Consider the following 21,877-nt stretch of genomic DNA (forward strand, 5'->3'; position numbering starts at 1 on the left):
TCATAGAATCTGAAATACTCATAGACAGCCAGTACATAACTTTTCTTGCTCTCTCATGCCATCCTTTAAATGCCTGCAACTCTTGTTGATTGGGAACATTAGGAATAACTGGTTCTTGTTCAGCTCCAGTAATGAACTCCCAATAGCCTTTTCCCTTAAGGAAATTCGTCATTCTAAACTTCCATGCTTGGAAGTTGTTCTTGTCAAGCTTTTCAGTGACTATCTGTGAAAGAGCATCAAATGCCATTACAGAACACTACAAAAATATTCTGTCACTGCAAAAAAGACAACTTCTGTCTCACAAGGGCAAATCTGTAAAATTGACGAAAGTGGTATTTGACCACACAGTCACTTCCTAGTAACGATTTTGCATCAACAGGCTCCGTCACTCCCAATATCTTTGTACATAGGCATACGATGCAATTTCTACGGCAACTTTTCACCGACCTACAGAACAATGGTCGCACAGCCAAAATAGGGCACTTTTCTGAGTGCTTGCGAAAAACTTCCGCTACCAAAACGGGCCCCGAAACGGCCTCGAATCAAAAAAAAAAAATCACCGAGGGCTTTGCCTTGACCCATAGCATATACTACCCTCTCGCCGCACCGCGAAGGGCGTCTCAATCTGAGACAGTGCACTCTTGCACTTTTCGGCTATGCTACTTGCAGAGATGTACTCCCAAACTCGAAAAAGGAAAGCAACATTGATCCTCTTACCAAGACACTGTGAACTTGGTTTGCTTCCTTGAGCTCCTTACCACGAACCGAGCTTTGATACCATGTGAAGAGAGTGGGAGAGAGGTAAGGAGTCTCACTTGCAGCTTTCTCACATACACAATGGGGGAATACACACAAAGGTGGAGGCTGAAAATAGTTTTTCTCTTCTTAGTTGTGAAAGCCAAAAGAACTCTCTCTCTTAGTACAAAAGGAATAGATGAACCCTATATGTGGGTCTCAAACCAAACTCAGCTAACCTAGGTGGCATACTAACTGAGCCACTAACTAGAGTACATAAAGATAGCTGTCATCCAGCTATTATTCATGGGCGGTGTACCAACCGCATTTGTAGCTAACAAGTTGGTGACATAAATGCACGACGGTCACCCGAGCATATCACGAGTGGAGCTCGATATCTCAACAAACCACATTTCCAAAAAGGACAACCACCATAGGAACCTACCATATTGACACTACCACTGAAGAAAAGGATCACATAGAAGTGCATGCATTTGCATTAACCGTGGAACAAAGGTAAGCCAAGCCAATCTAAAAGAGTGTGGCGAAACTCTAGATTAGCCCCACCTTGTGCTAGAAAGGCAGGACGCATATGAACTCTCCACGTCTCTCAGGATTTATATGGCTAGGCATATATGTGAGTATATGTAAAGGTCCATGGTGGTGCACATTTAATTTGACCTATCTGATTGGGCCATTTCATTTGACTTGTTCAATGCGGCCATTTGCAGAAAGGGATAATGCCATGTCATTTTTAAATTGAATTTCACCATGGGACTTGCAACTAATTTGTGTACTAAGCCTCCCTTTGACCTGTCATGTGGAGGAATTATGCAAAAGTTCTACACTAGCGATTCTCTTATAACTGGTCATGGTGTAGGGAAATTGTTGGACGGCACCTTTCACCGCAGTAGGACATGTAGACTTCTAACCATGGCAAACATGAAGCCCTCAAAGTATGATTGAAGGTGGGCAACTAGGGTGGATGCCCAAACCGCTTGAACTGCCACTGGAAATCGAACATGGACAGCCAGCATAGGTAAGCGAAGGCGCAAACCACTTGAGCTACCGGGCCTCCCCAAGCCTTTGCACGGGGTTGGGATGCTCCCACATGGAGTAAGACTTAGGGTGGGTTGAGACCACCCACTCGGATACCATCCAAAAGTAAAGAGGAGGGTCGTCCTCCTAGGTGGTCCAATGGGAGAGGAGGGCTCGGACGCCTGACATAAGAAAAGATGTAGCTTGCCCATGCTATGGGCACCCGTCCAAAAAGTGGCGCGAATGACACCTATTTGGTGATTGAAACCTGGCAGCGTGCCGTACAAAAAGAAAACTTTCCACTAGACCAAACATGCTTCTTCAAACGCAATGGCAGCCGTTTTAAGTAAAACAGGCTCATCCCCTGTCCTTTCTGTTGGTGGTGTGAACGCGGCCTTAGGTAAAGAAATCAGTTTAGAGATTAATGATGTGATTATGAATGCTAAGTGATGGATAATAAAGGAGCGTGCATGAAAGGAACCATTCTGAGTTCATCACCTTTTTTGCACGAAGCTTCTCTGATCTCCGTCAAAATGCATCAACTGCATTCTCTTTCTCCTGCTTGATTTCTTCTCCTCATCATCGCCATCATCTCGCCTTCATGGAAACCGTCATTGAAGACCATTCCTTTGATCAAACCTCCAACGTCTTTCCTCATTCCTCTCCACCTTTGATTTCTCCCCCTGCCTTCGCTGCATCGGGAGCTTCCGCCTCGATCCAGGGCGGAATCACTCCAGCAGACACCCAGGTTCTGTAGCTGCCTCCCTAACTTTCGAAACGGCCTCTCTACGGGATGTTTTTTCAATTTCTAACTTCCACAGCTATGCGTATGGTATCCAGGAATCAGGAAAACCTGGGTCCGGGACCAATGCGTCCCAAGAGGGGGCTGTACAAGTACAAACCGATAAACAAGTTGTTCGAGACGAATTGATGAAGCTCGTCGAGGCAAGAAGAATGAGGCTCTCGTGTCTTTAAGGAATGGAGTGTGATACTCTTGTTTAATAGAGACTACAATTGTATTTCAGGTAGTCGTGAAAAACGTCGATAAAGCACAGGAAACTGTTGAAATAACTTCGGATGACGATAAAAAAGTCAACAAACGCAACTATCATGTTCTTATTCAGGTAGATTCTACTGTTAGCAAAATTCAAATGTGAGGCCAGCATAACTCTTCGCAAGAATGATGATCTATGAGACTGCGTTTCATTTGATTTGATTTTTACTCTACCGCCTTACAGGAAGCAAAGGAGGAGATCAAAGACCTAAGCACCGAAAACAAGGTCTTGCAGAGACGTCTTCTTGCCATGCAGAAAAGGCGATCCACCATAGGGACCAAGCTTTTTCTTGAAGGGGCAGAGACACAATATCAGATTGTAGGTGCAATATGAAACCTTTTGAGTTCCCATAAAATTGTACCACGCATCTGGCAAAAAAAACGTTAATTTTGAATGACTCCTTACGTAAAACTACCAAGAAAATGAGAAATTTTACAGAAATTCGTTCTAATACACAAAATGTGCTAGTATGTTTTTGTAAAGAGTGACATACGCGCGTTGTCCGTGAATACTTTATGCTAATGTGTAGAGTAAAAAATAAGAGCACGTGCCTTGCTGTCTTCTTTCCTTCTCCTGTCCAAAAAATAAGGCTGATAAACATCTTGTGTGAAGAGAGTACAAAGACCAAGCTACACATGGCAAAAGGTGAAGTCGTATTAGACCTTACTGATAAATATCTCCGTATTAGACTTTACTGATGAACATCTTGTTGAAGAGAGTACAAAGACCAAGCAGCCAAGCTGATAAAAGCTACACCTGGCAAAAGGTGAAGTCGTAGTAGAAGGCTTCATTCACAGATTGCAATGATGTTTCTTAATTGCTACGTTTTCCTTCTCTGTGTGTCCCCCTAAGAGTTTTCTTGAACCTTTGAGACACTCTCTCCTTTGCACTGACAAATGCTAGGTGGATATAAGCTATGCTTTCTTCCCAGCCTTCTTGCTTTTTGCTGGTGGTTTTCTTCGTGCTCATATAGTTTTTGCCACTTTTTGGAGCCTCTTTTCCCAAGTTGGAGTACATGTCTTCTTGGTGCTGCTGTTCATTACATGTTGATGTCGGATGAGGCTGCTTTGCTATTGTTTTACAATATTAGGGGAACAAAAGCACCTGCACAAATTACAACAACAAGCGCATGACTGGACTGTTTAATACAACTCACCAAAGACAGTCTTCCTAGCTTTTGTGAAAGGAAGCCTATGCTCAAGGTTCCAAGGAGGATTTAGGATAAAAATAGAGCAGCATTATCACAGCACAGAGGCACCTTGCTCTTATTAGGTGATATCAGGGATGATGATTCGAGCTGCTGTTGGATCCCGTTTTGTGCGCCTAAATGGCCAGTATTTCCAACCCTATGTGGGATTATCGACAGCCCCATAAAGGGCTCTATCATAAACAGCCCTACATGGACTGTCAAGCCCACAATTAGCTGGGTATCCAAACAGTCCCAACAAGGACATACATGCACAGCCCCTCCTTGTTGAAATCAGAGGGCTACATGATGGATGCAGCAATGGAGGCAAAGTACTCAGTAGTTTATTGATTGATTGTAACAACCTCTTTAGCCTTATCTTACAGAGATCATATATGATGTCAGACTCACCGAACACACAAGTAGCGCACCTTACCAAAGGTAAAGATATGGGGATACCATCATCATGAATGACACCAGCCACTAAACGGATCCCCTTGCAACTAAGAAAGTATGAACGTCTGGGTTCCTGCAAAGCCAGCGGAGGGTCAAAAACTCTCGACCAATGTATGCTTTCAGCTCTTAAGGAATTTCCTTGCAATGAGTCACGGCCATGCCATTCCAAATGTGAGAGGATATGCTTCCAATCCATTAACATTTTGGAGACCAAAGGACAGCCTTTGATCCTGCCATCAATACTACCAAAAAGAAAATCCCAATGAGTGGGCTGCTAGTGACCAAAAGTAGGGGTGGTGATCTATAAAAGCACGTAGCGCATCATGGCGGTCCAAGGTTGATCTCCTTGCATAAATTGCAGCATCGTTTTTCCCTTATGGGCAAGGATATGCACATGAATGTTGAGAATATTTTAACCCCCATGCATCTTTGGCGAACAGAGATGTTGCATTGAAAGCAATCTCAAACTTTTCTGGTCATGTTTTTGAAGAGATCTAGTAGCTAGCTAGGAATGTGGAAAGCATAATGAAAAGCAAAATGGAAAGGAAAATGAAAGAACAAGTGCTAGGCAATGATAACCAAAATACTCACATGTAGATAGCTTCATGTTGACTGATATCTAAAGACTCAAGACAAGTATAACACTATATAGTGTGACACTAGACTCTAGAAAGCCATAGTATATATGGGATAACTCCCAATATGACACGTGGCATGTCTAGGACTCACTAGTCTATAAAACACCCCTTAGACACCTAGTATACTCATTTTTGACTCACTTTGGCTTCATATTCCAACACCCCCCCATGAAGGCAAGGTGAGAGACTACTGGAATGGAACCAAGAATAGAACATGACAATGACGGTTATCAGAACTGTGCATGCCGGTCTAGAACTAGACATGGTTCCCACACAATCTCAGAGGCAAGTGAGCATGGTTCAGAGGCTAGTGAGCATAACATAGAAATCTCATCTAGCATGGCTCAGAGGCTCATCATGCATGGATGCATGAACAACTCAAAGATCTAGGAGACCAATACACCAACATCTTGGAACTCTCAAGCCAGGCTTGATAAACAAATAGACCTATCAAAGCCAATACATATGGCTCCTACAGTACATTCCCGCTTGGCTTCATAACATGACATGTTAGGAAGCCACACACCAAAAAAATAGGAAAACCAATACATCTTTTTAGGAGGACTATCCAAGGGAGAGGACCTTTGGACTCAATGAAAACCAAACACTTAATACATATCATTTTAGGGGGACTACCCTGGGCAGAGGAGCCCAAAGAAAGACATAATGAAATGGAAATGAAATGACTAAGCAATAGACAAATGAAAGTACTCACATGTAGACCAAAGAGCTTGTAGCTTGATACTTGATTGATTTGACACTAGACGAGTACAGCTCTTATATAAGAGCACACACACACATATGAACACCTATGCATATGGGATAACTCCCAATGTGACACGTGGCATTCATAGGACACACTAGACTAGAACTCACACTAGAACACGCCAAACTGACTCAACTTGGCTTCATATTCTAACACCTCCCCATGAAAGTAAGATGAGAGACTACTGGAATGGAACCAAGAACAGAACATGACAATGACGGTCATCATCGAACTGTGCAATGACAGTCTAGAACTAGACATGGCTCCCATGCTATTTCAGAGGCAAGTGAGCATGGTGCAGAGGCTAGTGAGCATGGTATATAGACTCAGAGGCTCAACTAACATGGCTCAGAGGCTTATCATGCATGGATGCGTGGCTAACTCAGAGGTCTTGGAAACTAATGTACCTACATCTCGGAACTGACATGCTAGGCCTGGTAAATAGACCTATCAAAGCCAATGCATGGCTCCCATAGTACATTCCCCTGAGTCACCATATCATCAAAGGTAGTCATGGCAAGCCTAAGTATTTCAAGAGTATGCTCAAAGCGAGTGACTCCTTCCATACTTTTCATATGGACAACCATTTTGTCCTCCTCGTCTAGGGGACACTTCAAGCTGGAAAGTTGTTGCACAAGAGATTGCATTTTTGCTAAATGTGCACTCAAGGTATCGATATCCTCCATCAAGAAGACCTATTTTTGACGAAGAGGTAATTTGCAGCTCCAGAGCTGCCGTAATCTTTTCTGCCACCACTTGAGAGCTGATTCGGATACCCACAGTGGAGGCGTCGAAACACTATACAAACTGGCCACAGCAATATCAGCTAATAATAATGGGCGATTGCCTGAACCGTGGCAATGTAAAGCCCAATCCTTAGGACGAGAAGTGAGCTCCAGCTTTGGCATTGGTAGAAAACCTTGAAGCATGTGAGAAAGATAATGCCCAAGGGGATGATAATGGAGCCCCAATCCATGCTGCATGATCGCGAAGGGAAAAGATAGAAAAGCACAATCATCATGAAGCACATCCCAAAAAAAATGAATCCCTTTGGATGAAATAGCATAAGATCGTTTGGGCTCTTGCAAGGCCAGTGGTGGACAAGGGAATACCTTGGACCAATTTAAACTCTCAGTCCGTAAGGAATTTCCTTCAATCTTTGCCACTTTTCTGAATGTCTGTATAAATTAATGTTTCATCTTTTGGTGAGCTTTATTCTGTCCAGTCAAGTTCAGATGAGCTCGCCTTATTATATCTGTGGACCTTTGCGACAGAAGATAGGCATTTGGTCTTCGCTGTTGGCAATCATAGATTTTTCTAGATGTAGCTTAAGAATTACATTATTCGTTTAGTTTGGGCCCCAAGAATTGGGGTGGTATATTTTTAGGGCTAGATAAGGCTAGCTTTTCTATAGTATGACTTATGCATAGTCTGTGCACTACTATTCAGTTTCCGAAGTGGAAATTGGATAGTTCTTGGTCAAGGAGAGAATTGCTTGTAATTTTGGTGGCGCTTCTTGAATTGGTTCTGTGGGTTCTAGTCCTTGATACTTCTTTCGAAGACTCACATGAAAATCATTGTGAATCAAAAGCGACTTCATTTGTGGACTCACTAACTCTGAATGGTCTATAATACCTGGGAGACAATTTTGAGTAGACTTTCTCTTTTCCTTTCATTTTTATGAGCTGTGCCTTTCAAACTTTAGTAACACCCATTCTCCTGTTAGAAATCACCCAACAGAGGGTACGCACAGCGGAAGACTGATAGTAATGCCCAGGAGCTCACACAGTGTGGTGTGCGATGTGTAATCACAAACTTCTTAACTTATGTGCATAAAATAGATGTGTAGACTCATCAATAGACAATGAACCAGCCAGATAGAGAAACCACCAAAATAACATATTTCCATCCAAAACTATGGACACAATACAAAAGAGGTAGATCCAGAGTCCCACCAATGGTGTGGTCCTCAGATCTTACCAAAAGGTACTTCTCCTATCTGCTGGCTATCTCCAGACTCGAGCTCGCGTGTTCCACCTCGAGCGTCTATAGACTTTCTGTCCAGAGTCTGCATAGTCATTGTTGGAAAGGTCACCTCCCCATCTGTAAGCCCCCAAATGAGGAGTGCGTGGGGGAGGGAGACCTAGGGCAGAAGATGCCCACAGAAGAAGGAGAGAGGGGGGAGGGGGCTGCCACATGGGCAGCACCTCGCAAGAGAAGAAGGCTGCAAAGGATGGAACCTGTGGAAGGAGCAGAAGGCGGGGACAGCAAGCCCTAGATCTGACCTGGCAGGGCACGATGACATCAGCAGCGTACGGCTCTGCACGGAACTGGGAGAGGGCCTGGCAGAGGCGCAGTTATGGCAGCATGTGCAGAAGGAAATGTGGCTGTCAGTGGGCAGGAGGCAGGCCTTTTATAGGCTGGATACCTGCCTTGAATGGAGGGCAAAAGGACCCTGAAAGTGTGGGCCAAAAGCCCTGGGGGGTGTGCCCTTTTAGGGCTGGACCAGCCACAGACTGGTCGGCCAGTCTGTAGCAGGCTGGTCGGTTTTTTGCCAGCCTCCTTGTGGCCTATATAAAGAGGCCATTGGGCCTCATCAATCATCACTTGGAGCAGCAGAAAAGCCCCATCAGAAAGGAGCAGCAGGGAGCTTGTCTTGGGCCTCATCACTGGAGGAGGAGAGCATACAGTAGCTGCAGACTTAGCTGAGGGTGCTGCCCACCTAGACTGGTGCAAAGACAGCAAGGTGGAAGGGATCTAGACGGAAAGTCTACTTACGCTCGAGGTGGAGCACGCGGACTTGAGTCTAGAGATAGCCAGCAGATAGGAGGAGGACTTTGTGGTAAGATCAGAGGACCACACCATTGGTGGGACTCTGGATCTGTCTCTTTTGTATTGTGTCCATATTTGTGGACGGAAATATATATTTTGGTGGTTTCTCTATCTGGTTGGTTCATTGTCTATTGATGAGTCCGCACATCCATTGAATGCACATAAGTAAAGAAGTTTGTGATTCCACACCCACACCACTCTGTGTGAGCTCCTGGGCATTACTATAAGTCTTCCGTTGCGTGTACCCTCTGTTGGGTATTTTCTAACAGTCATGTGGTTCGAATTGCGGAATGCTCCCTTGACTTTTTAGCGGGAAATGCAAGAGACCTTCAGTTCCTATTTGATAGATTTCATGCGGATTTTCCTAGATGACCTTAGTGTGTTCGGCACATTCGATGAACACCTGGAGCATTTGCGAAAGTTTTTCCAATGATGCAAGGAAGTCTCCTTCAGTCTGAATCCTATGAAATGCGCGTTCATAGTCCACAGCGGCCGACTCCTAGGGCATGTGATCTTGATGGAAGGAATTGCGGTGGATTCGAACAAAGGTTCAAGATAAAGTTGTTTCATGGCCTCCAAGTCCCGGTGATATGCTATGGTGACATCATTCACTTTTGAAGGAACATGGTAGAGAGAGGGAGAGAGAGAGGGTAGGCTAGGGAGAGAGGAAGTGATACTCAAAAGGAGACATAATGAAATGGAAATGAAATGACGAGCAATGAACAAAAATGAGAGTACTCACATGTAGACCAAAGAGCTTGTAGCTTGAAACTTGATTTATACAAGTACAACTCTTATATAAGAGCACACACACACATATGAACACCTATGCATATGGGATAACTCCCAATATGACACGTGGCATCCATAGGACCCACTAGACTATAAAACACCCCCTAGCCACCTAGTACACTCATTTTTGACTCACTTTGACTTCATATTCCAACACCTCCCCATGAAGGCAAGGTGAGAGACTACTGGAATGGAACCAAGAACAGAACATGACAATGACGGTCATCAAAACTGTGCATGCCGGTCTAGAACTAGACATGGTTCCAACACAATCTTAGAGGCAAGTGAGCATGGCTGAGAGGCTAGTGAGCATAACATAGAAAGCTCATCTAGCATGGCTCAGAGGCTCATCATGCATGGATGCATGACCAACTCGGAGGTCTAGGAGACCAATGCACCAACATCTTGGAACTCTCAAGCCAGGCCGGATAAACAAATAGACCTATCAATGCCAATACATGGCTCCCTTAGTACATCCCCCTCTTGACTTTAGGGACTAACTAGAAACATGGAGTCACACACCATAAAAGAAATACATCATTTTAGGAGGACAATCCAAGACAGAGGACCTTTATTAACTCTTCAAACATTCTTTTTAGAGGGACTACTCAAGGCAGAGAACCTTTAACTCAAACATATATAAAAATATATAAAAGATTTCATTCATTTTATGCATAGCAAGGTTAGAGAACCCACGAGCCCGAAGTAGCTACCGCACAAGAGTGTGCACATCCTGATGCAAAGAGGTATGTCGGTGAAGAACCAGGCGAGAATGCCCTCGAATGATGTGTCGATGAAGGCCATAGGAGCAGCTACCAAGGGAGATCACGTCATGACTCTCAATGTGCCGATCGGAGAGTCACCGAATGCGCAAAAGAGGCTCAAAAAAATGAGCGACAGTGCTAAAGGGAGCTGCCCAAATCACTGTTGGAGGTCATGGGAGTCCAAATCTGAGCAAAAAATGCCAAAAAATAGCCTAAAACTGCTTGTAATCGCCTTCTGACAAGTTGAACGGACTCTTGGCATTGTCATGCATCCGCCTGCAGAGGTCCGTCCGGACGTCCGTACAGTTGTACGCACAAAAAAGTCAAAAAAAAAAAACTCAAAAAGGTGCGAGACATGGTCGTTTATGTTTGGGAAATGCCAAAATTTCAAAAAACGCAGAATCGGACCTCAAAAGATCAAAAAACAGCCGCTAGATTGCTCCAAAACAAGTTTCTGGCGACCAACTGACGAGGAATGGCCGCCAATGCTGAGGGAGAACCTTGAACTGATGCGGGACTGAGCTGAACTTACAAACGAGGACGGCGGACTACTTGATGGCAAGGAACCATGGCGAGGCTAAGGGAAGGGAGGCTCTACCTTAGAGGAGAGGAGAGCTTCCATTTGCGGGCTTCTCTCATCCTCTAGATAGAGCAAGAAGAAGGGGAAGGTAGGAAGGGAGGCTGATACCACATGAAGGAACATGGTAGAGAGAGGGAGAGAGAGAGGGTAGGTTAGGGAGAGAGGAAGTGATACTCAAAAGGAGACATAATGAAATGGAAATGAAATGACGAGCAATGAACAAAAATGAGAGTACTCACATGTAGACCAAAGAGCTTGTAGCTTGATACTTGATTTATTTGACACTAGACAAGTACAGCTCTTATATAAGAGCACACATACACATATGAACACCTATGCATATGAGATAACTCCCAATATGACACGTGGCATCCATAGGACTCACTAGACTATAAAACACCCTCTAGACACCTAGTACACTCATTTTTGACTCACTTTGGCTTCATACTCCAACAACTTTCGGCCTTCTAGATAAAGCATCCGCAACTCTGTTCCGAGCTCCTGGAGTATAGACAATCTGGAAATGAAACATGGACATAAAATTTTCCCACTTCATCTGCTTTTTAGAGATCTTGCTCTGAGTCAAGAAATACTTGAGGCTCTGGTGGTCGGTCCTAACTGTAAAGTCAGCTCTGAGAAGATAATGCTTCCAAATAATTAAGGCATGAATAACTGCTAGCATCTCTTTCTTATAAACACCCAAAAACATATCGGCATCATGCAGCCTCCTGCTTTCATAAGCTATAACCCGACCTTTTTGATGGAGGGCAGCTCCCACACACTCTCCACATGCATCGCTGTCCACATCAAACGGTTTCTGTAAATCTGGAACAACGAGAATAGGCTCGGTCGTTAGCTTTTCTTTGAGAGCATTAAAAGCTGTCCTTTGTCATTCTCCCCACCTGAAAACTACATTTTTCTTGGTCAAGTCATGTAAGGGGGCTGCTATATCAGCAAAGTGTCTGATGAAGCGCCTGTAATAGGAACAAAGCCCAAGAAAGCTGCGTTCTTCATGTACCGACATGAGTTCTGTCCATTCTTGTATAGCTTTAATCTTGGCTGGATCCATCCGAACCCCTTCCTTGGAAATGTGTCCAAGATAATGAATCTCATCAAGAGAGAATTGATTTCTGAGTTCTTGAAACACAGTAGCCAAGTGCTCTTTGTGATCTTCTTTTGTCTTAGAAAAGACCAAACTATCATCAAATAAAGTACTACTAAAGTGCCTGTAAGATCTGAAAATTCTGTCCATCATACGATTGAAAGTGGCTGGTGCATTGGTAAGTAGAGATGGTACAAGCAACAAACCCAACTTACACATGCCATGGAAAAATTCTTGGGTTGGATGTCTATCAGTCAAAAACTCATAAAGTCCAAAACTGGTCCAAAAAGCTGTCTTATGGACATCTTGTGGGTGGATCCTTATCTAATGATATCCACTTTTTAAATCAATACGGCTGAAAATCGTGGCCCCTTTCATTTTATCCAAAATATCATCTATGCGATGGATTGGAAACCTGTTTTTGACTGCCATTTTATTAAGCACTCTGTAATTCACACACATAAGGGTTCTCTGCCCTGGGATGTCCCCCTTAAATGATTGTTAGTCTTATGTTTGAGTTATTACCTTCTTAGAGCCATGGGGATTTCCCATGCACAGTCGTTGTCCATTCTCCCAGTTGTAAAACAAGAGCCATAACCAGAGTGGGTCATAGGCTGGGATTATGAGTGTTGTTACTAGGTGTGAACAAACCATGCAACTTCCCATGTACTACTGATGGGGTGAGGTCATCAATTTGTTGGGGGTATGAACGACAAATTGATGTAATGCGGTGTACCAAAGGGTACAAGGTTTGTGTGAGTTTGTTGTCACCACATGGTGGTTAGTGTGACCAGGTTAGGTGGTAGAAGGTTCTATTAGGTGTGATTGAGAGATTCATGGGCTTGATTGAGAGATCAGTGGAGTAATTTGTGGATTTAGAGGTGCTCTCTCTTGGGCACGTGCATTATATCAGTTGCCCTTATGAGGGCTCCTCTACTCTTGAACAAAAACCCGCGAGAGCAAGCTCAAAGCGGAATACATCATGAAATCATGAGGATAATAAAAAACCCCCTCAGAGTGAGGTGGAAAGAAACCAAGGCTGAGGCTGAAAGTGCCATCTCAACCCTGTAGTAGATTCAGAGAAGAAAGGAGAATCCTTCCATTCCCTGAAGAAAGAAACCCTCCTAGCTGAGGCTGCACGGGAGTCCCCCTGCATACCCGTCCATACGGCCATCAGAGTGTGTACAATGTCTGTCCAGATACTAGCCAATGTGTGCGAGGGATGAACCTGAGTACCCTCCATAGCCTCTGTGCATCTGGATCTCCAGATATGCCAGTCTGCTATGCTCGCTATAATCTCCCAAGAAGTATCCACAGAGGCATGTACAGCTGTAAAAGGACGGTGTGGAACCACATCCAACGAGCAGAGCTCAAACCGATGACGTCGAACCGAAATGGCCCGGGAGGAGTCAAGTCCCTCATAGAAAACCTGAGGCCCTGTAAGAGAAAGCCAAGCCACCGAGCCCCAAGTCATAAAGAGTGGGGAATGGGCAAAGTGACTGAAGATCCTGGCTATCCCCATCCAAATCAATCTCGCCTGTCTGCAATCCCATAAGCAATGCTGAATAGACTCCGAAGCAGAAAGGCAACGAGGGCAAGTAGGGTCGGCTCCGAATCTGGACCTCCAAAGGTTCACTGCAATCCCTCCATGAATAGAAAGCCAAAAGAAGATAGTGATCTTTCTATTCCTGTGGGATTTCCAGAGCCTCCTCCAGAAGTACCTCTGCTGATCCGCAGTAATACCAAAAGTCTCCCAATGAGGAACTCTGGAGGGTCTCCAGCCTCTACTACTGAGCTGAAATCTCCTGGCATTACTGACCGTGTAACGAAAGAAGGGGATGGTCTTCTCTCGATGCCCCGCGTCAATCCACTCCCACTCTCCGGGGTCCCACTGTAAATACCTGATGGGAACTCCTCCATAGAGCCAAAGTCTCCAAGACCCGGTGGAGAGTAACTGGGGGTCAGGGTCTAAGAACCACTCTGAATCTGATCCCTGCATCAAATGGCCTACGACCCTGATAGGCTGAAAAGCAGACTCAAGCAATATATCATCTGTAGATCTGAGCAATCTGCCACCATCCTGGACACTGAAAACTAAAGCATCCTCCTGTGCATCTCGGAAGGCTAAGACCTGAAGTGGAACCCCGCCTCTCGAGAAAGTACCTGCCCAAGTGGAGGTAGTGAGAGGCATATCATCTGTGTCTATCCAAGCCTCTGGAAGGGTTGTCTCAATCTGCAAGATCCTCCCTGCACTCCCTCTGAGATGTCCTGTCAACCTTGACTTGGTTTCCTCTGGAAGCCTACGGAAGGCTTTCCAAGATCCTAAAGAAGAAGCAGGTTCCCTCTCCCACCTGGCCCACTGCATGTAGGGTGAGGCACCCAGTGGTCTGCCACGATCATCTAAAATATTGTCGTTCCACATGATGGGCTGCCTATCAATCTCTTCCCGGGAGGAAGGAGGAATCCTCCGAAGAGAAAAATAACTGTCCTTTTCACTTCATAGCTGATTCATTCTCATGCCTTCCTTGCTCTTTCATCAGGTGGGACCCAAAGATGCGGGCGAAGAGAGAAGTAGAGCTTGCAAGCTCTACATCCTTTTTGAGCTGTTGCAACTCGTTTTTAGAGAAAATGACTTGTGGAAGTGGCTGAATGGGAACCCATTCATCAATCGGGGTGGAAAGGTTGATTAGGAAGAGATTGAAGAGACATAGTAGCTAGCGACCCCAAAAATAATGTTGTGGGGGAGGAAGAAGGGGAGAGTGAGGAAGGAGGCATGCTTGAAGAGATTGAAGAGACATAGTAGCTAGCTAGGAACGGAATGGAAATATAGAAAGCATAACGAAAGGCAAAATGGAAAGGAAAGAAAGTACAAGTGCAAGGCAATAACCAAAATACTCACAATGTATTGATAGCTTGATGTTGACAACTATGATAGACTCAAGACAAGTATAACACTATATAGTGTGACACTAGACTCTAGGAAGTCACAATGTCTATGGGATATCTCCCAATATGACATGTGGCACGTCTAGGACTAACTAGACTATAAAACACCACCTAGAACACTCATTTTAGACCCACTTTGGCTTCATATTTTAACACCCCCCCATGAAGGCAAGGTGAGAGACTACTGGAATGGAACCATGAACAGAACATGACAATGACGGTCATCAAAATGTGCACCGTATGTAACTCAGAGGCTAAAGTCTGAGCGTGTTCAGAGGTTGATCCAAGCACTCTCATGGCTTGAGACTCAACATGCTCAGAGGCTCACGTTATAGCATGGCTACATGACCAGCTCATAGGTCTAGGAATACACCAACATCTTGGAACTCGGCCAGGCCTGATAAACAAATAGACCTATCAAAGCTAATACATATGGCTCCCACAATACATCCTTCCTTGGCTTCATAACAGGACATGTTAGGAAGCCACACACCCAAAAAATAGGAAACCCAATACATCTTTTTAGGAGGACTATCCAAGGCAGAGGACCTTTAAACTCAATGAAAACTAAACACTCATTACATATCATTTTAGGGGGACTACCCAGGGTAGAGGACCCCAAAATACATCAAGCTGTAGAATAATAAAAATAGATCTCTTAGGAGTAAGAGATGTTCTCCAAGTAGCTAATGCACATGTGTGCACATCCCTGCGACGATGACGATGTTGATGAAGCGCTAGGTAGGAATGCCCCAAAATATGTGTCGGTAAAGTCCATGGGGTAGCTACATGGAGCACTCACATGATGACTCTCAAAATGCCGGAAGGAGAGTCACCAATGTCGAAGTGGAAGCCTCAGGTACCACGACCAATCGGGAAGTCTATCAATGCGAAGTACCTTAGGCAACGATCGAATAAGAAATGTTGAAGAAGTCACTTGTTGATGTAGAGTGGTCTACATCAAGCTCGAGGTAATGCACTAATCAGAAAGATCACTGTAGTGGAGTGTGTCGGAGTAGTCTCAAAGAACTCACATCTAGCTCGGGAAGTTTTCATCAATGTTGGAATAGTCACGTGAAGGAGTCACCAAGGTTGGAGAAGGCGACGTAGGCGTTAGCATTGGCGATGGATGTGGCAAGCCAGTCGATGAACGGAGCCTTTTGCTTCTTGCGTGGTCGTTGGAGCGAGCCTGGCCGCGGTTCTGTAGTGATGGAAGCTTGCTGGAGTTTGGTCGTCAGGTAGCAGGAGCTGCGTGGGCAGCAGCAGCAGCTAGAGCTAAAGCTGTGTGGGCAGCAGGAGGTGCGTGGACAGCAGCAGCAGAGTTAGGAGCCAATGTGGGCTGTTATTGGCCAGCGGAGGGGAGCTGAGTAGATAAGCAGCATGGTGGGCAGAGGAGCAGCAGGATGGCGGGCAGAAGAGCAGTAGGATGGCAGGCAGAATGGCGAAAAAATGGCGGCTCAGTTGGTTGAGCAATGGCGGGTGCTGCAGCTCCACGCGGACCTTCCTTGCTAAGGCTTGGGTGGAAGAGGGAGTACTCAATGAAGGAGAGGAGAAAAGAGCTAAGGTAGAGAGGAACTCATGAGGAGAGGGAGTGGAGGAGCTAGCCTCTCCATAGGTCTGAGATGGGCTTCAAGACCTCCTCATTCCTTGAGGAAAGCTAGCTCTGATACCACATGAAGAGACTGAAGAGACATAGTAGCTAGCTAGGAACGGAATGGAAATATGGAAAGCATAATGAAAGGCAAAATGGAAAGGAAAGAAAGTACAAGTGCAAGGCAATAACCAAAATACTCACAATGTATTGATAACTTGATGTTGACAACTATGATAGACTCAAGACAAGTACAACACTATATAGTGTGCACTAGACTCTAGAAAGTCACAATGTCTATGGATATCTACCAATATGACACGTGGCACGTCTAGGACTCACTAGACTATAAAACACCACCTAGAACACTCATTTTAGACTCACTTTGGCTTCATATTCCAACAATGCTGAGGAGGGGAGAGGAAGGGGGAGAGAGGTTGTGGGGAGGGAGAGGAGAGAGGGGAGAGGGAGGAGGAGGAGGAGGTGGTGTCTGGAGGGAGGAGGAGTAGGAGGAGGCGGAGAGGGAGAGAGGGGGATCCCGAAAGGGAGGAGGAGGCCCTAGGGGGAGAGCAGCAGCCCGTGTGGGGGGGGGGGGGAGGCAGGGAGAGGCGGGAGCAGCAGCCGCAGGGGGGGAGCATCAACCCGCGGAGGAGTCCCATGGGGAGAGCAGCAGCCCGCGGGGGCAGGGAGAGACGGGAGCAGCAGCCGCAAGCGGGGAGCATCAACCTGCGAAGGAAGGGAGGTAGGACGGAGAGGCTAGTAGGGAAGGGGCAGCAGCCCGCAAGGGGGCAGGAAGTGTTGGAAAGGTCACCTCCCCATTTGTAAGCCCCCATATGAGGAGAGCATGGGGGGGGTGAACCTAGGGTTTGAGGGAGTGCCACACGGGCAGCATCCTGGCTGCCATGCGGGTGCTAGTCAGACAACAAAGAGTGAATTACTTGGAGAGATCAGCATGGCTGCGTCAGAAGACACCTTTGTGAAAGGGAGATGGCGGGGACAGGATGGCAGATCAGAAAGGATCTGATGAGGAGCATGATTGCGTGGTGATCCAGAAGAAGAGGCGCTTGCATGACGGGGTCCTTGGCAAGGTATATGGGCAGGTCTATGGCCTGCAAGCAGGGCTGGCAGGTGGCGGGGTAAGCAGTCCTAAGGGGCTGGGCCCTGCATGGAACAAAGAACCAGCAAATGGCACTAAATAGGGCTGGATAGGCAGCCAACCAGCCAACCAACTGGTCGGTTTGTTAGGGCTGCTACAGACCAGCCAGTCGGCCCAATTAGGGCTGGCTGGTCGGTTGGTTCAAGGGGGCCTTGAGCCCTATAAAAGGAGAGGCCTTGGGCCTCATTTCACATCCAACTATCCAGCAAGAGCAGGAGCAGACAGCAGCAGCTGGAGCCACTCCCTTGGGCCTTACACTAGGGGTGAAGGAGAGTGGAAGGTGTGCTGCAGACTGAATTCCCTAGAGGCTGGACCTTGGCTGTCTTCTAGGGCAGCAAGGTGTTGTGATCATCATATTCTCTGGAGCAGCCAACCAGCAGATTGAAGCAGCAAGAGGACCTTCCTTGGGCTTACATCCAAGAGGTGAAGGAGGCACATAGAAGCTGCAGACAAAGCTGAGAAAGGGCTGCCTACCTAGGCTGATCTACAGGTAGTAAGGTAGAGAGAACCATTCTGGACAGAAAGTCTACAGACGCTCGAGGTGGAGCACGCGGGCTCGAGTCTAGAGATAGCCAGCAGATAGGAGAAGTACCTTGTGGTAAGATCAGAGGACCACACCACACCATTGGTGGGACTCTGGATCTCTCTCTTTTGTATTGTGTCCATAGCTTTGGACGGAAATATATTATTTTGATGGTTTCTCTATCTGGCTGGTTCATTGTCTATTGATGAGTCTGCACATCTATTCTATGCACATAAGTTGAAGAAGTTTGTGATTCCACACCCCACACCACACTGTGTGAGCTCCTGGGCATTACTATTAGTCTTCCGTTGTGCGTACCCTCTGTTGGGTAATTTCTAACAGGAAGGCAGGGAGGAAGAGGGGGAAGCTGCCCACGGGGGCAGGGCAGAGGAGGGAGAGGCCCTCGGGGAGGGGGCAGCAGCCCACAAGGGAGGGAGGAATAGGTGGAGAGAGGAGAGGCTGAAGCTAGGAGGCTGGAGCTAGGAGCGAAGGGGAGGCACTGAGGGGAGAGCTAGGGGCTGGGGAGGGAGCAGCAGAGGGAATCCAGCCCGTAAATAAAGTAATCAACATGCTCAGAGAGCAGTTCTCATGATCTGTAATTAGTAACTTCTCCAGCCCTGGTTAGATTGGAGAGACTGATTTTTTGGGGTCTTGAGGTGTATAATTTTTACTTCAGAGGCAAGTAGCTTTTTTTAAAATTCTCTGACTAGGGTGGGTCAATTGATTTCTGAGAGCCTTGAGATCTGAGTATCATGAGACATCTGGTTACTTTGGGTATCGTATTTTTTAAAGCTGATGAAGCTGATGGAATTAAAAGATTAACATAAACTTAAGTTACTTCTTTGTAGCAGTAATGTAATATGCTGCATTTCCTTTTTTGGTACTATTTTCTTTGGCAGTCTTTAAAACAATGGATGGATGCTAAAGAGGAGTTGGACAGCGTGAGGGATGAATATGATAATAAAATAGATAGAATGCAAGAAATAGTGAAAGACAAACAGCAAGAAGTTCGCTTGCTCCATCAGGAGTTCTCAGCATATAAATGGCAGGTGATGCATAATTCAACTAGCTCTGTGGCCATACATTTTTGTTTGAACAATATGCTTTTATATCTTGAAGTAAAAAATCCATGATCTGTACAACATATGGATAATACTGTTAGATCAAATGGGCCTGCCTCATTTTTATTTTGCTGGAAATAAGATCGTATACCAATACTTGAAGTTGAAACGCAACTGGGAATACGCAACTGGGAATGGTGAGGTGAATTTGGATTGTACTTTATTTTATTGTGTGAGATGTAGGAACAAAGTGGAGACAGGTTGTGAACACAAGTGAGCAAGAGTGCACACACAAGAAAGCTCCAATAGAAATGTTCAAATGAAACAATACAAGTACTTGGTATAAATAGTACTACTGGTCAACCATAAGGTTGACTTTATGCCTACAACACCATATTTTTGTAATCTCTTATAAATCCCTCCTCAAAGATATGGCTGAAAGTACCCTGGAACATCTCAGGTGTACCCTGTAGTACCTAAAGTACCATGGTTGCACAAATTCATCCAAATGGATATGCAACCTATGGGAGTATATGAAAACAATGTCATTGTGAATCACTTCACAACCCCCCTTGACATTGTGAGAATGTCTCTAATCCCCAAGCTATGTCGATGTTGTAAGAAAAGATCTGCTGACAGGGCTTTGGTGAAGATATCCATCACATTGTTCTCAGATGGACAATAGACGAGATCAATGAAGCCATCAGAAATACAATCCCGTACATAATGATAATGATTTTCAATGTGTTTCATGCGAGCATGAAAGACAGGATTGTTGGCTATGGCAATGCAACTCTGGCTGTCACAGAAGATAGAGTTTGCTTCGCCAGCCTGTGCATGATGCAAAGTCATGCAAAAGCTTCCTTAACCACATTAACTCCGTAGTGGCTGAATTTGCAGCTTTGTACTCTGCTTCACTGGAGGAAAGAGAGACTCGCTCTTGCTTCTTATTGAGCCATGAGATACAGGCTGAACCCAATGAGAAGCAATAGCCAGTAGTGGGCCGTCTATCGTCAATGTCCCCTGATCAATTTGAGTCAGTGAAACCACTCAGCTTTAGATCACAATCTGAAGCATAATGCAAGCCAAGAGAGAGAGTGCCATGGACATATCTTTTTTTTTTTTTTTGCAAAAGGAGACTTCTATTAAGTATTAAAGAAAACCGTTAGAGCAAGCTCCATACGGGATACACCATGCAATGCTTGAAAAGCTCAAGAGCCAAAAAGAAAGGACTGGGGCTCATAGTGCCATCTCAATCCGGTAGAAACCTCCGAGAAAAAGGAGAACCCCTCCAAACTCCAAGAAATACAGTTCTCCTAGAAGAGGCTGTCCGTGAAGGGCCCTACATGCTAGCCCATATGGCTATCAAAGTGTGAACCGTGTCACTCCAAATACCCGTTAACACCTGTGATGGGTGTATCTGGGTGCCATCCAAGGCCTCTGTGCATCTGGCTCTCCAAATGTGTCGAGAAAATGCTAGCCAAAATCTCCCAAGAGGTGTCCAGTGAAGCATGTGAAGCTTTGAAGGGAGTAAGTGGTACATCCTGAAGAGAGCAGGGCTCTATCACGTGCCGGCGGATCGAGAGTGCCCAAGAAGAAGGCTCATCCTAAAAAAACACCTGGGGCCTAGTAAGGGATAACCATGCGACCGAGCCCCAAGTCATAAAGAAAGGGGAAGTATGAAAAATGTTGAGTATCCGAGCAACCCCTTTCCAAACAGTCCTCGCCTGACTGCAGTCCCAAAGGCAATGTTGCACTGACTCCTTTGCAGAATGACAGTGAGGGCAAGTGGGATTAGCCCCAAATCGTGATCTCCACAGGTTCACTGCAATCCCTCCATGAATAGAAAGCCAAAAGACAAGAGTGATCTTTCTATTTCTGAGGGATTTTCAGAGCCTCCTCCAAAAACTCCTATGCAAATCTGCGGTGATGAAGAAGCTATCCCAATGGGGGGCTCTGGAGGGAACCCAACCTCTACTGCTCAGCTGAAATCTCCTGGCATTACCAACCGTGAAACGAAAGAAGGGAATCCCCCTCTCTCAGTGCCCATGATCTATCCACTCCCACTCTCGTGGGTCACACTGCAAGCACCTGATAGGTGCACCTCCAAATATCCACAACCTCCAGGATCCCAGGGCCAAGAGCAGAGGGTCGGGGTCTAAGTACCATTGCAAGCCCGCTCCATGGTCCACAAAACCCGCAATCCTGATGGGCTGAAAGGCAACCTCTAGAAGAATATCATCCGTGGATCTAGAGAGTACAGAGCATCTTCCCTGAGACCTCGAAGAGTGATCACCTGTAGAGGAACTGTTGTCCTCGAAAAAGCTCCCATCCAAGTGGTGGAAGTAATAGGCATCTCAACTGTCCATTCCTCCGGGATGGCTGCATCTATTTGCTGAACCCTGCGTGCTACCCCTCTGAGGTGACTCACGGACTGTAGCCTTTGATCCTCAGGTAGCCTGATAAAAGCCTTCCAAGTGCCTACTGTGTAGGCAGGGCCTCTCTCCCATCTAGACCACTGCATATAATGGAAAGTGCCCAGTGGTCTGCCATGCTCATCAAGTATACTATCATTCCAAATGATCGGCTGCCTATCAATCTCTTCAAGGGTAGAGGGCGTAACCCTTCGAAGAGTGTTCCTGAAGCTCCCCCATGC

General features: G+C 45.7%; 1 protein-coding gene across 2 annotated transcripts in view; it reads left to right on the forward strand.

The window, feature by feature from the left end:
* Positions 1–2,287: 2,287 nt before the first annotated feature.
* The window catches only part of LOC147881754 (uncharacterized), a 171,526-nt gene continuing 151,936 nt past the window's right edge, over positions 2,288–21,877 (forward strand). For both annotated transcript variants that reach the window (XM_087402103.1, XM_087402104.1), the window contains exons 1-5: positions 2,288–2,521; positions 2,614–2,718; positions 2,799–2,897; positions 3,012–3,146; positions 19,060–19,209. In XM_087402103.1, the coding sequence (XP_087258229.1) occupies positions 2,375–2,521; positions 2,614–2,718; positions 2,799–2,897; positions 3,012–3,146; positions 19,060–19,209 (636 nt within the window). In that variant the 5' untranslated portion in view covers positions 2,288–2,374. The remainder of the gene's footprint in view (positions 2,522–2,613; positions 2,719–2,798; positions 2,898–3,011; positions 3,147–19,059; positions 19,210–21,877) is intronic.

This window comes from Dipteris shenzhenensis, chromosome 30 (assembly GCF_047967505.1).
Source record: "Dipteris shenzhenensis isolate YYH24624 ecotype China chromosome 30, Dip_SZ_1.0, whole genome shotgun sequence".
Classification (NCBI taxonomy): domain Eukaryota; kingdom Viridiplantae; phylum Streptophyta; class Polypodiopsida; order Gleicheniales; family Dipteridaceae; genus Dipteris; species Dipteris shenzhenensis.